The sequence below is a fragment of the Hyla sarda genome, chromosome 8 (assembly GCF_029499605.1).
Source record: "Hyla sarda isolate aHylSar1 chromosome 8, aHylSar1.hap1, whole genome shotgun sequence".
In the NCBI taxonomy this organism is placed as follows: Eukaryota; Metazoa; Chordata; class Amphibia; order Anura; family Hylidae; genus Hyla; species Hyla sarda.
This window is the reverse complement of record NC_079196.1, coordinates 106,931,389-106,945,926: the sequence shown is the minus strand read 5'-3', so window position 1 is coordinate 106,945,926 and position 14,538 is coordinate 106,931,389. Positions and strand designations below refer to the sequence as shown.

The 14,538-nt window shown below is 43.3% G+C and overlaps 1 protein-coding gene across 1 annotated transcript in view; it reads left to right on the top strand.

Moving 5' to 3' along the window:
- The window catches only part of CMKLR2 (chemerin chemokine-like receptor 2), a 32,625-nt gene extending 24,089 nt beyond the window's left edge, over positions 1–8,536 (top strand). The window contains 1 exon segment of the mRNA XM_056533381.1: positions 4,847–8,536. Within this exon segment, the coding sequence (XP_056389356.1) occupies positions 4,863–5,906 (1,044 nt within the window). The 5' untranslated portion in view covers positions 4,847–4,862 and the 3' untranslated portion in view covers positions 5,907–8,536.
- The last annotated feature ends 6,002 nt before the right edge of the window (positions 8,537–14,538 follow it).

Genomic DNA, 14,538 nt, shown 5'->3' with positions numbered 1-14,538 from the left:
TCTTAGGGATTGTGAAGAACTAGTGTCTTCTCATGCTGCTGCCAACTCCTGCCAATTATGTTATTACAGCACTAGCTACCCAAAATCTTCGGTTTAAATTTCAAACTTTGTCTTTTTTTCTTAGGGATTGTGAAGCCGTGGGGTCTCCTCGTGCTTCAGCCAACTCTAGGCTGTGCCATTCAGGCAATATATGGTTTACTGATGCTGCTGGGCCTGGGTCTGGGAATAAAAATGTTGTTATGGTAGCACTAGATACCCAAAATCTTCGGTTTAAATTTCAGAATTCATCTTATAATCTTACGGATTGTGAAGGCCTAGTGTCTTCTCATGCTGCTGCCAACTCCTGGCTGTGCCATTCAGACACTATGTGGTCACCTCATGCTTCAGCCAATTCCAGGCTGTGTCATTAAGGCAATATATGGTTTACTGATGCTGCTGGGCCTGGGAATAAAAATGTTGTCATGGTAGCACTAGCTACCTAAAATCTTCAGTTTAAATTTCAGAATTCATTTTATAATCTTAGGGATTGTGAAGGACTAGTGTCTTCTGATGCTGCTGCCAACTCCTGGCTGTGCCATTCAGACACTATATGGTCAACTCATGCTTCAGCCAACTCCAGGCTGTGTCTTTCAGGCAATATATGGTTTACTGATGCTGCTGGGCCTGGGAATAAAAATGTTGTCATGGTAGCACTAGCTACCTAAAATCTTCAGTTTAAATTTCAGAATTCATTTTATAATCTTAGGGATTGTGAAGGACTAGTGTCTTCTCATGCTGCTACCAACTCCTGGCTGTGCCATTTAGACACGATATGGTCTCCTCATGCTTCAGCAAACTCCAGGCTGTGTTGTCATCCAGGCAATATATGGTTTACGGATGCTGCTGGGCCTTGGTCTGGGAATAAAATTATGTTATTACAGCACTAGCTACCCAAAATCTTCGGTTTAAATTTCAGAATTCATTTTATAATCTTAGGGATTGTGAAGGACTAGTGTCTTCTCATGCTGCTGCCAACTCCTGCCAATTATGTTATTACAGCACTAGCTACCCAAAATCTTCAGTTTAAATTTCAAACTTTGTCTTTTTTTCTTAGGGATTGTGAAGCCGTGGGGTCTCCTCGTGCTTCAGCCAACTCTAGGCTGTGCCATTCAGGCAATATATGGTTTACTGATGCTGCTGGGCCTGGGTCTGGGAATAAAAATGTTGTTATGGTAGCACTAGATACCCAAAATCTTCGGTTTAAATTTCAGAATTCATCTTATAATCTTAGGGATTGTGAAGGCCTAGTGTCTTCTCATGCTGCTGCCAACTCCTGGCTGTGCCATTCAGACACTATATGGTCACCTCATGCTTCAGCCAATTCCAGGCTGTGTCATTAAAGGAGTAGTCCAGTGGTGATTCAGTGGTGAGCAACTTATCCCCTATCCTAAGGATAGGGGATAAGTTGCAGATCGCGGGGGGTCCGACCCCTGGGCCCCCCCACGATCTCCTGTACGGAGCCCCGACATCCCGCTGGAAGGGGGCGTGTCGACCTCCGCACGAGGCGGCGGCCGACACGCCCCCTCAATACAACTCTATGGCAGAGCCGAAGCGCTGCCTTCGGCAATCTCCGGCTCTGCCATAGAGATGTATTGAGGGGGCGTGTCGGCCGCCGCTTCGTGCGGGGGTCGACACCCGCTATCTGGGCCGAGAGCCGGGGCCCCGTACAGAGAGATCGCAGGGGGCCCCAGCGGTCGGACCCCCCGCGATCTCAAACTTATCCCCTATCCTTAGGATAGGGGATAAGTTTTTCATCACTGGACTACCCCTTTAAGGCAATATATGGTTTACTGATGCTGCTGGGCCTGGGAATAAAAATGTTGTCATGGTAGCACTAGCTACCTAAAATCTTCAGTTTAAATTTCAGAATTCATTTTATAATCTTAGGGATTGTGAAGGACTAGTGTCTTCTCATGCTGCTGCCAACTCCTGGCTGTGCCATTCAGACACTATATGGTCAACTCATGCTTCAGCCAACTCCAGGCTGTGTCTTTCAGGCAATATATGGTTTACTGATGCTGCTGGGCCTGGGAATAAAAATGTTGTCATGGTAGCACTAGCTACCTAAAATCTTCAGTTTAAATTTCAGAATTAATTTTATAATCTTAGGGATTGTGAAGGACTAGTGTCTTCTCATGCTGCTACCAACTCCTGGCTGTGCCATTTAGACACGATATGGTCTCCTCATGCTTCAGCCAACTCCAGGCTGTGTTGTCATCCAGGCAATATATGGTTTACGGATGCTGCTGGGCCTTGGTCTGGGAATAAAATTATGTTATTACAGTACTAGCTACCCAAAATCTTCAGTTTAAACTTCAAACTTTGTCTTTTTTTCTTAGGGATTGTGAAGCCGTGGGGTCTCCTTGTGCTTTAGCCAACTCTAGGCTGTGCCATTCAGGCAATATATGGTTTACTGATGCTGCTGGGCCTGGGTCTGGGAATAAAAATTCTGTTATGGTAGCACTAGCTACCCAAAATCTTCGGTTTAAATTTCAGAATTCATCTTATAATCTTAGGGATTGTGAAGGCCTAGTGTCTACTCATGCTGCTGCCAACTCCTGGCTGTGCCATTCAGCCACTGTATGGTCTCATGCTGCCAACACCTCCACACTGTGTCATTCAGCCACTATATGGTCTCCTAATGCTGTCAACACCTCCACGCTGTGCCATTCAGACACTATATGGTCTCCTCATGCTTCAGCCTCATCCAAACTGTGTCATTCAGCCACTATATGGTCTCCTCATGGTTCAGCCTCATCCAAGCTGTGTCATTCAGCCACTATATGGTCTCCTAATGCTGTCAACACCTCCACGCTGTGTCATTCAGCCACCATATGGTCTCCTCATATAGATACCACATCCAGGCTCTGTCATTGTGCCGCTCTGCGGCAGTGATTCTAATAGTGATGCCGGTAATCTGCATGTCCTTCTGAATAACTATTATTTCACTACCCCGGCACACTCCATATGCATGTCAGAACAAAGCAAAGTGTTCTACACCCCTATTGAGGCTCTGTAGGCCAAAAATAGCTGTTTTTAATATAGATTCGCCGCAAATAAATTCGGATCGAAACACATTTTTTCTAAAAATTCTGCAAATTGGCCGAATCAAATTTTTCAAAAGTTCACTCATCTCTATCTGTGACCTTTGCAGTTAATGATTTTCTCTGCTCTGGCAGAATAGAATAAAATGTAGACTCCATTCTTGGGTGTATAAAAAAAATATAAAGCCACCAAAAAAAAAAAAAAATGTTAATGTTCATTTTTAAACAGGTATCAATTTATGTGGGTGGGCTGGGACCTAAAAATGCAGCCAACAATAATAAAAATGTAGAAAGGGGCCATTTAAATGTAAAATTTGTATATTTTTTATAATTAATTTTTTAATATTTTTTTATTATTAATGTATTTTAATATTTTGTTTAATAAAGTGTGTGTGTGTGTTTCACTTTTTTTCTTTCTTTTTTTTTTTACATTTTTTGGTAGTACTACTACTCCCAGCATGGAACAGACTGTTCCATGATGGGAGCTGTAGTACATGTGCTAATAGACAGATCACAGCAGGTGTCACTCCTGACAGCCGATGCGATTGTCCTTTTTATTGCAGAGATGGAGCAACTTTCTCCTGCGCTCGCATCTCTGCACTATACTCTGGCTGGCCAGTGATGTAAATAGAATTCACATCACTTATTCATATTTCCAGCAGAGAGCTGTGATTGGCCAGATGGTTCCAGCCAATCACAGCTCTCTGGGGGATATATAAAGGGTCTATAGAATGCATCACTATGTCATGTCAAATGTTTTGATCTGGGTGTTTAGACCCCTACCTCTAATGACGCGGGATAAGCACTTGGCCGAGTGTTTCTCTCTCTGGCTTATTGCAGGAGACAGATTCTATAGTAACCAGGGCTCAAGTCCGCAGGAACTGAGTTCCTGCACTTTCTCAACAGCAGGAACACCATTCCCATTAGCAGGAGTCCTGCAGGACCAGCCCTTGAGTGGAAATCTATCGGGTGAGTGCCTGCAATTTTTTTTCCCAGGACTTGATCTCCGACTATACACTGTGGAGGTAGCCAGAGAGCTTACCTCTCGTACAGTCCAGTTTGTGGCCCCTTCCATATTATTAGTTCAAATCACCCTTCTTTTCCCATTTCCTATATAAATAACATGTAAACATAATAAAAATAAACATTAGGTATTGCCGCGTGCGTAATTCCCTGAATGATTAAAATATAACATTATTCATCCCTTACAGTAAATGGTGTAAACGTAAAAAAAATACCAAACTCCAGAATTGTGTTTTTGATCACATCACATCCAAGAAAAAATAAAAAATAAAAAGCTGTTAAAATGATCAATGCCACAATGGTTCCAATAAAAATAACAGATTACGGCACAAAAATAAGCCTCATAAGTCTACCGAATAATAAGGGTTACAGGGGTCACAATTTTATGCATACTTATTTTCGTACAAAAAGTAAATAAAAATAAAAAAGTAGTACTATAAAATAAAACCTATACAAATTTGGTATTGTTTTAATTGTATGGACCTCCATAAAAAAGATAATGGGAAATTTTAAAGCATTATGGCTATTAGGAGGCGAGGAGAAAAAAAAAAAAACTAAAGTGCAAAAAAAATTAAAAATCCCTTTAAAAAATGAATTAGTGAAAATGTTATTTTGTTATGAACATAGTTTTTACATTATAAAAGTTTTCAGTTTGCTATTGTGTGTGTGTAGCTTATACACTCTATAAAAGCAGTATGTGTGGTTTCTTCATAATTTTCACTCATGTGTTTTCTCCCCAGCTCCACCCATTCCACCATGAACACAACAATGAACGACTCCGCTTTCGATTACTACAGCTACGATGACTTTGAAGAGGCATCACATGATGAGACCCAAACTCATGCACTTCATATGGTGTCTGTTGTTATTTACTCGCTGGCATTTCTTCTTGGAGTACCAGGAAATGTCATGGTTATCTGGTTCACTGGATTTAAATGGAAGAAGAGTGTAAGCACTATATGGTTTCTCAATCTGGCCATTGCAGATTTAATCTTTGTATTATTTCTGCCCTTGCATATCACCTACGTAGCTACAGATTTTCACTGGCCTTTCGGAAAGTTATTTTGCAAACTGAATTCTTTCATTGCCATTCTTAACATGTTTGCGAGTGTCTTCTTTCTAACAGTAATTTGCCTAGACAGATACATGACGATAATGTAGCACATTTCACAGCGGCATCGTACAATGAAGTTATCGGGAATCGTAAGTGGCTTTGTGTGGCTACTTGCTGCATTTATTGCAAGCCCTTCCTTGTACTTCAGAGATACAGAGATGAGTAGGTCTAATATCATATGCTTCAACCATTTCCATGAAACTGATTATTCCATTATCCAGAAGGTCCACACTTCTCTGACACTGATAAAATTCTTTATTGGATATCTCTTCCCTTTGCTAACCATGGTAACATGTTATACAATCCTCTCTATCCAAATGAAAAGAAGAACCACACAAAGAGACAGTAAATACTTCTGGATGGTTCTAGCTGTCGTAGTGGCCTTTTTCCTTTGTTGGACTCCATATCACATCTTTAGCTTGCTGGAACTGGATATTCACCGCAGTGACGCATATAGTGAATGGCTTAGGATTGGAATGCCCATTTCCACCAGCCTGGCCTTTGTTAACAGTTGTATTAATCCTATCCTTTATGTTCTAATAAGCAAAGTATTCCGGTCACATTTAGAGGCCTCGGTGGCAGAGATCTTTAAAAGCACAATACGAGATATAAGCCAGACAGGCATTAAAAGTGATGACCTGGCGCTCTCAGAGAACAACTTAACCCTTTGTGAAACTATGTCTTGAAAAGCAAAATACAACAAAGTAATCTGTGTATCCTATAGATTCTATAAACCAGCAGATTCTCTATCAGAGCATTTCAGAAATGATATAACCTTTGACATGCTATGTGTTCTGTTATAAAATGTAAATGTATTCTCAAAAAGAGACTCACTTGACTGTGTAAGACACTATACAGTCAATGCAGACTATGCAATCATATAGATAACAGACCATAGCCATGGTTAAAGCAGACTGTTGGAGGAGCTTTGTAGTCTAAGTATTATTGTGCACTGTGCTTTGCCTCTATCATTTTTCCTTCTTCTCACTAGTAGATGAATTACTGCCCTCTGCAGGAATAACAGAATGATTCAGAATTCTATACAGTGACCCCCCCCCCCGACCTACGATGGCCCCGACATACGATCATTTCAACATGCGATGGCCTCTCAGAGGCCATCGCATGTTGAAGGCAGCATCAACATACGATGCTTTTGTATGTCGGGGCCATCGCATAAATGGCTATCCGGCAGCGTAGACTGCTTCAGCCCCCACCGGATACCCGTTTACGGTGCCCCGTGTGGTCCGCTGACGATCACTTACCTGTCCTCGGGGCTCCGGCGCGTCCTCTTCAGGATCCCCTGCATTGTCGGCGCTCTCCATCGTCGTCATCATCATCATCATCATGTCGCTGCACACGACGTCCCGTCATCCAATAGGAGCGGCGTGATGGCGGCGACGGAGAGAGCGGCTGCTGGGGAAGCAGAGGCCTTGCCGGAGCGTCGGGAACACCCCTGGGACGTGGCGACAGCGATGGAAGGCGACATCACGGGCAGCGGTGACGGTCCGGAGCGGCGGGGGCAGGTGAGTACAACATCCCCTAACAGTGGTCTACAACCTGCGGACCTCCAGATGTTGCAAAACTACAACACCCAGCATGCCCGGACAGCCAACGGCTGTCCGGGCATGCTGGGTGTTGTAGTTTTGCAACATCTGGAGGTCCGCAGGTTGTAAACCACTGTCCTATACTTTACATTGCACGGATCCCTCAACATACGATGGTTTCAACAAACGATGGTCCATTTGGAACGGATTACCATCGTATGTTGAAGGACCACTGTACTTATGTCCAACAGTGACTTAGCAAGTGGAGGTAAATACAAGCTTAGTAGACCATGTGGCAGAAGTGCCTCTATAGTACTACAGTGGTCCCTCAACATATGATATTAATTGGTTCCAGGAGAACCATCATATGTTGAAACCATCATATGTCGAGTACATATGTCTATGTAAAAATGGTAATTGGTTCTGGGGCCTCGGAACCATTGTATGTTGAATACATATCTCTATGGGAAACTGCTAATTGGTTCTGGGATGACCATTGTATGTGGAGTGTTTAACAAACCAGGGTGCCTCCAGCTGTTGCACAACTACAACTCCCAGCATGCATGTACAGCCATTGACTGTCTGGGCATGCTGGGAGTTATAGTTTAACAACAGCTGGAGGCACACTGATAGGGAAACATTGATGTATGGGGGTGTATAGTGTGTATATGTATTGTATGTGATGTGTGACATCGCATACAGTACTGTACAGTTCTTTAAATACCTTCAGGGGGGACAGAATGTCCTCCATTACGATCCTGCCGACTACAGCTCTATAGGAAAGGAAGGGGAGGGCAGCCAGCAGCTCATTGGATGCCTGCAGCAAGATGCTCCAGGCTATTGGCTATGGCTGCACTGGGGGGCGGGGCTTACACGGAGCTCACAGTGGAAGCCTGCGTGAGTTAGCAGGACAGCATGTGAGTAACAGGAGGCAGAACGGGGCACATTATACAACTATCTGTCCGTTGCTGAAGTTGTCAGCGCTGTCAGATAGCTGTTTGTACGATGGACCCGACACAGCAGCATCATATGTCGATGCTGCCTTCAACATACGATGGGCTCTGAGAGGCCATCATATGTTGAAATGATCATATGTCGGGGCCATCATAAGTCGGGGGGGTCACTGTACTATATATTGCCAAGATAACTGAGCTATGGCTATTCAGTGCCAAATTGATAGAGCCACATACAACTTTGAAAGTAGCTATAGACCAATACAGACATAGCTATACTAATGTAAATGTGCAATGTAGTGCCATATAATATATGAATTTGCATATATGTTAATATAATAGTTGTAGAATTGTTAATATAAAATATACCTGAATGTGTGAAAATAAACCTGTTTTTGTTAATAAAAATAGCTGCTATTACAAGAATGATCCAAAACTACTGTAGGCCTATTAAAAGGAAAGTCAAATCTCTTGACAGTTTCCTATCCATGAGCGGTCTACAGGCTGATTTGACTTTCGTTGGTCTAAATACAAACAGCTGGCAACTAGTCTTCATCGGTTTAACGGACCCCCGCCATTCGGTGTTTACAGCGCTGCAGCAATGACCTCTATATGAGACCTCAACAGCCAATCATGGGAGACATGCCGATGTCACACTTACTGATATATCTCCACGCATTCACTCACACTTCAAAGGACATCTCATGAAACTGGCCCTAGTGTGTTTAGTGTAGGAAAAATAGATTATGTGCATTGGGGACAGGGACTGATGTGTATGGTGATAAACTGTGTCCAGTGCTGCAAAATATTGTTACACTATACAAACAAATTGTAAATGCTGTCCTGAATATTGTAAAATATTTTAACCCCTTAACCTCTTAAGGACTCAGGGTTTTTCCGTTTTTGCACTTTCGTTTTTTCCTCCTTACATTTTAAAAATCATAACCCTTTCAATTTTCCACCTAAAAATCCATATTATGGCTTATTTTTTGCGTCGCCAATTCTACTTTGCAGTGACATTAGTCATTTTACCCAAAAATGCACGGCGAAACGGAAAAAAAAATAATTGTGCGACAAAATCGAAGAAAAAACACCATTTTGTAACTTTTGGGGGTTTCCGTTTCTACGCAGTGCATATTTCGGTAGAAATGACACCGTATCATTATTCTGTAGGTCCATACGGTTAAAATGATAGCCTACTTATATAGGTTTGATTTTGTCGCACTTCTGGAAAAAATCATAACTATTTCAGGAAAATTTATACGTTTAAAAATGTCATCTTCTGACCCCTATAACTTTTTTATTTTTCCACGTACAGGGCGGTATGAGGACTCATTTTTTGCGCCGTGATCTGAAGTTTTTATCGGTATGATTTTTCTTTTGATTGGACTTATTGATCACTTTTTATTCATTTTTTAATGGTATAAAAAGTGACCAAAATACGCTTTTTTGGACTTTGGAATTTTTTGCGCGAACGCCATTGACCGTGCGGTTTAATTAATGCTATATTTTTATAGTTAGGACATTTACGCACGAGGCGATACCACATATGTTTATTTTTTATTTTTTTTACACTTTTTTTTTATGGGAAAAGGGGGGTGATTCAAACTTTTATTAGGGAAGGGGTTAAATGACCTTTATTAACACTTTTTTTTTTTGCAGTGTTATAGCTATAACACTGCACACACTGATCTTCTACACAGATCACAGGCGTGTATTAACACGCCTGTGATCAGTGTTATCGGCGCTTGACTGCTACTGCCTGGATCTCAGGCACGGAGCAGTCATTCGTCGATCGGACACCGAGGAGGCAGGTAAGGGCCCTCCCAGTGTCGGGTCAGCTGTTCGGGATGCCGCGATTTCACCGCGGCGGTCCCGAACAGCCCGACTGAGCAGCCGGGTCACTTTTGCTTTAGAAGCGGCGGTCAGCTTTGACCGCCGCTTCTAAAGGTTAATACCGCACATCGCCGCGATCGGCGATGTGTGGTATTAGCCGCGGGTCCCGGCCGTTGATGAGCGCCGGGACCGACGCGATATGATGCGGGATCGCGGCGCGATCCCGCTTCATATCGCGGGAGCCAGCGCAGGACGTAAATATACGTCCTGCATCGTTAAGGGGTTAAGGACCCTTGATGTACGCCTACGTCATGACACCCTGGTACTTAAGGACCCTTGACGTAGGTGTACGTCATGGAGAATTTCGGCCCCTGCCACGCGCCGGGTGGGGATCGGACCGGGATGCATGCTGAAATCATTCAGCAGGCATCCCGTGCAAACGCCCAGGGGGGGTCATCAGACACCCCCCCCCCCATGTCGGTGATCGCGGCAAATCGCAAGTGAATTCACACTTGCGATTTGTGCGATTCCAGTTCATTACGGGTCTTTAGTGACCCGTAATATAAGGGAGATCGCGGTGGTCTAAGACACCCACGATCCCCCTGAAGGGATAGGAGTAAGGTGGCAGGGGTGCCACCCCTCCTATCCCTGCTATTGGTGGTCTATACGCGACCACCAATAGCAGATCAGGGGCAGGGGTTAACTTTCATTTTCCCCGTCCTGCCCACCCACAATAGGCGGGGCAGGACGGGGAAACGACGGGGATCCACTTACCCATCGCCGAAGATCCACTTACCCATCCGGGCGGCGATGTCATGCAGCTGGATCGTACGGAAGCCGGTGAGTTGCCTAGCAAGATCTGGAGGGTTCAGTTTGAGACCACTATACAGTGGTCTCTAACTGTAGCCCTCCAGATGTTGCAAAACTACAACTCCCAGCATGCCCAGACAGCTGTTTGGGCATGCTGGAATATGTCGTTTTGCAACAGCTGGAGGGCGACAGTTTGAGACCACTATATAGTGGTCCTTAAACTGTAGCCCTCCAGATCTTGCAAAACTTACAACTCCTAGCATGCCCAAACAGCTGTTTGCTGTCTGGGCATGCTGGGAGTTGTAGTTTTGCAACAGCTGGAGGCACACTGGTTGGAAAATATTGAGTTAGGTAACAGAACCTAACTGAAGGTTTTCCAACCAGTGTGTCTCCAGCTGTTGCAAAAGTACAACTCCCAGCATGCATGGTTTGTCAGTACATGTTGGAAGTTGTAGTTTTTAAACAGCTGGAGGTTTGCCCCCCCCCCATGTGAACGTACAGAATACATTCACACAGGCAGGTTTACAGTAACTTTCCTGCTTCAAGTTTGGGCTGCGGCAAATTTTTCACCGCAGCGCAAACTCCTAGCGGGAAACTAACTAACACATCAGTGCGAATGTACCCTAAAAACACTACAGTACACTAACACATAATAAAGGGTAAAACACTACATATACACACCCTTACACTGTTCCCCCCTCCCCCAATAAAAATGAAAAACGTATTGTATGGCAGAGTTTCCAAAACGGAGCCTCCAGCTGTTGCAAAACAACAACTCCCAGCATTTCCGGACAGCCACAGACTGTCCAGGCATGCTGCGAATTTAGCAACAGCTAAAGGCACCCTGTTTGGGAATCACTGGCGTAGAATACCGCTATGTCCCCCCTATGCGATCCCTAATTTAGTCCTCAAATGCGCATGGTGCTCTCTCACTTCGGAGCCCTGTCGTATTTCAAGGAAACAGCTTAGGGCCACACGGGAGAAATTACACTACAAATTTTGGGGGGCTTTTTTTTCCTTTTACCCCTTATGAAAAGGAAAAGTTGGGGGCTACATCAGCATGTTAGTGTAAATTTTTTTTTACACTAACATGCTGGTGTTGCCCCATACTTTTTATTTTCACAAGCATTAAAAGGAAAAAAAGACCCCCAAAATTTGTAACACAATTTCTCCCGAGTACGGAAATACCCCATATGTGGGCGTAAAATGCTCTGCGGGCGCACAACAAAGTACAGGAGTGAGAGCACACTATGTACATTTGAAGCCTAAATTGGTGATTTGCACAGGGGTGGCCGATTTTACAGCGGTTCTGACATAAATGCAAAAAAATAAATACCCACATGTGACCCCATTTTGGAAACTACACCCCTCACGGAACCTAACAAGGGGTATAGTGAGCCTTAACACCCCACAGGTGTTTAATGAAAAGTTGGATGGAAAAAAATAAAATAAAAAATGTCACTAAAATGCTGGTGTTACCCTAAGAACATACCCCATATGTGGATGTAAAGTGCTCTGCTGGCGCACTACAATGCTCAGAAGAGAAGGAGCGCCATTGGGAATTTGAGGAGAAAATTTTTCCGGAATTGAAGGCCATGTGTGTTTACAAATCCCCCATAGTGCGAGAACAATGGACCCCATGTGACCCCATTTTGGAAACTACACCCCTCACGCAATGTAATAAGGGGTACAGTGAGAATTTACACCCCACAGGTGTCTGACAGATTTTTGGAACAGAGGTCTGTGAAAATGAAAAATGTAATTTTTCATTTGCACAGCCCACTGTTCCGAAGATCTGTCAAACGCCAGTGGGGTGTAAATACTCACTGCACCCCTTATTAAATTCTGTGAGGGGTGTAGTTTCCAAAATAGGGTCACATGTGGGGGGGTCCACTGTTCTGGCACCACAGGGGGCTTTGTAAACACACATGGCCCCTGACTTCCATTCCCAACAATTTTTTTCCCAAAAGCTCAAATGGCGCTCCTTCTCTTCTGAGCATTGTAGTGCGCCAGCAGAGCACTTGACGTCCACACATGGGGTATTTCCATACTCAGAAGAGATGGGTTTCAAATTTTGGGGGGCATTTTGTCCTATTACCCCTTGTAAAAATTTTACATTTGAGGGAAAACTAGCATTTTAGTGGGGAAAAAAATCATTTACACATCCAACTTTCACGAAAAGTCGTCAAACACCTGTGGGGTGTTAAGGCTCCCTGGACCCCTTGTTACATGCCTTGAGGGGTGTAGTTTCCAAAATAGTATGCCATGTGTTTCTTTTTGCTGTCCTGGCACCATAGTGGCTTCCTAAATGGGACATGCCCCCCAAAAACCATTTCAGCAAATTTTGCTTTTCAAAAGCTAAATGTGACTCCTTCTCTTCTGAGCATTGTAGTTTGCCCGCAAAGCATGTTACGTCCTAGCATGGGGTATTTCCATACTCAGAAGAGATGGGGTTACAAATTTTGGGGGGAATTTTGTCTTATTATCCCTTGTAAAAAAAAATTCTTTGAGGGAAAACTAGCATTTTAGTGAAAAAAAATCATTTACACATCCAACTTTAACGAAAAGTCATCAAACACCTGTGGGGTGTTAAGGCTCACTGGACCCCTTGTTACATGCCTTGAGGGGTGTAGTTTCCAAAATAGTATGCCATGTGTTTTTTTTTTTTTTTTTTTTTTGCTGTTCTGGCACCATAGGGGCTTCCTAAATGTGACATGCCCCCCAAAAACAATTTCAGAAAAACTCACTCTCCAAAATCCCACGGTCGCTCCTTCCCTTCTGAGCCCTCTGGTGCACCCGCGGAACACTTTACATACACATATGAGGTATTTCCTTACTCGAGAGAAATTGGGTTACATATTATAGGAAGATTTCTCTCCTTTTACCCCTTGTAAAAAATTCAATAACTGGGTCTACAAGAACATGCCAGTGTAAAAAATGAAGATTTAGAATTTTCTCCTTCAATTTGCTGCTATTCCTGTGAAACACCTAAAGGGTTAACAAACCTTTTGAATGTCATTTTGAATACTTTGAGGGGTGCAGTTTTTATAATGGGTAATTTGTGGGGTATTTCTAATATGAAGGCCCTTCAAATCCACTTCAAAGCAGAACTGGTCCCTGAAAAATTTCGATTTAGAAATTTTGTGAAAAATTGCTGCTATACTTTGAAGCCCTCTGATGTCTTCCAAAAGTAAAAACATGTCAACGTAATTATGGAAACACAAAGTAGACACATTGTATATGAGAATCAATATATAATTTATTTGGAATATTCATTTTCCTTATAAGCAGAGAGCTTCAAATTAAAAAAAATGCTACATTTTAAATTTTTTCATAAAATTTTGGAATTTTTCACCAAGAAATGATGCAAGTATCGACAAAATTTTACCACTAACATAAAGTAGAATATGTCAGGAAAAAACTCTCGGAATCAGAATGAAAGGTAAAAGAATCCCAGAGTTATTAATGCTTAAAGTGACAGTGGTCGGATGTGCAAAAAAATGGCCGGGTCCTACAGTGAAAATTGGCTGGGTCCTTAACCCCTTACGGACCAAGGACGACCCAGTACGTCCTGAGTCCTTTCCTTTTCTATAACGCGGGGCCACGACGTCATAGCGGGTCGGGCCCGGCCTCTAACAACGGCCGGGACCCGTGGCTAATAGCGCACGGCAGTGATCGCGGTGCCGCGCGCTATTAACCCTTTAGAAGTGAAAGTAAAACTATGTCGGTTAGCTTAGGGAGCTGTTCGGGATCGCCGCGGCAAAATCGCGGCATCCCGAACAGCTGTTAGACACGAGGAGGGTCTCCTACCTTGCCTCCTGGTGTCCGATCGCTGAATGACTGCTCAGTGCCTGAGATCCAGGCATGAGCAGACAAGCGGCAGAATCATCGATCACTGGTTTCCTCTGAGAAACCAGTGATCAATGTAAAAGATCAGTGTGTGCAGTGTTATAGGTCCCAAAGGGAGCTATAACACTGCAAAAAAAAAAAAAAGTGGAAAAAAAAAGTGAACAAAGATCATTTAACACCTCCCCTATTAAAAGTTTGAATCACCCCCCTTTTGCGGCAATGTCCGAATTATAAAAATAAATTGAAAATTAAACCGCACGGTCAATGGTGTACGCGCAAAAAAATTCAAAAGTCCAAAATAGTGTATTTTTGGTCACTCTTAATAT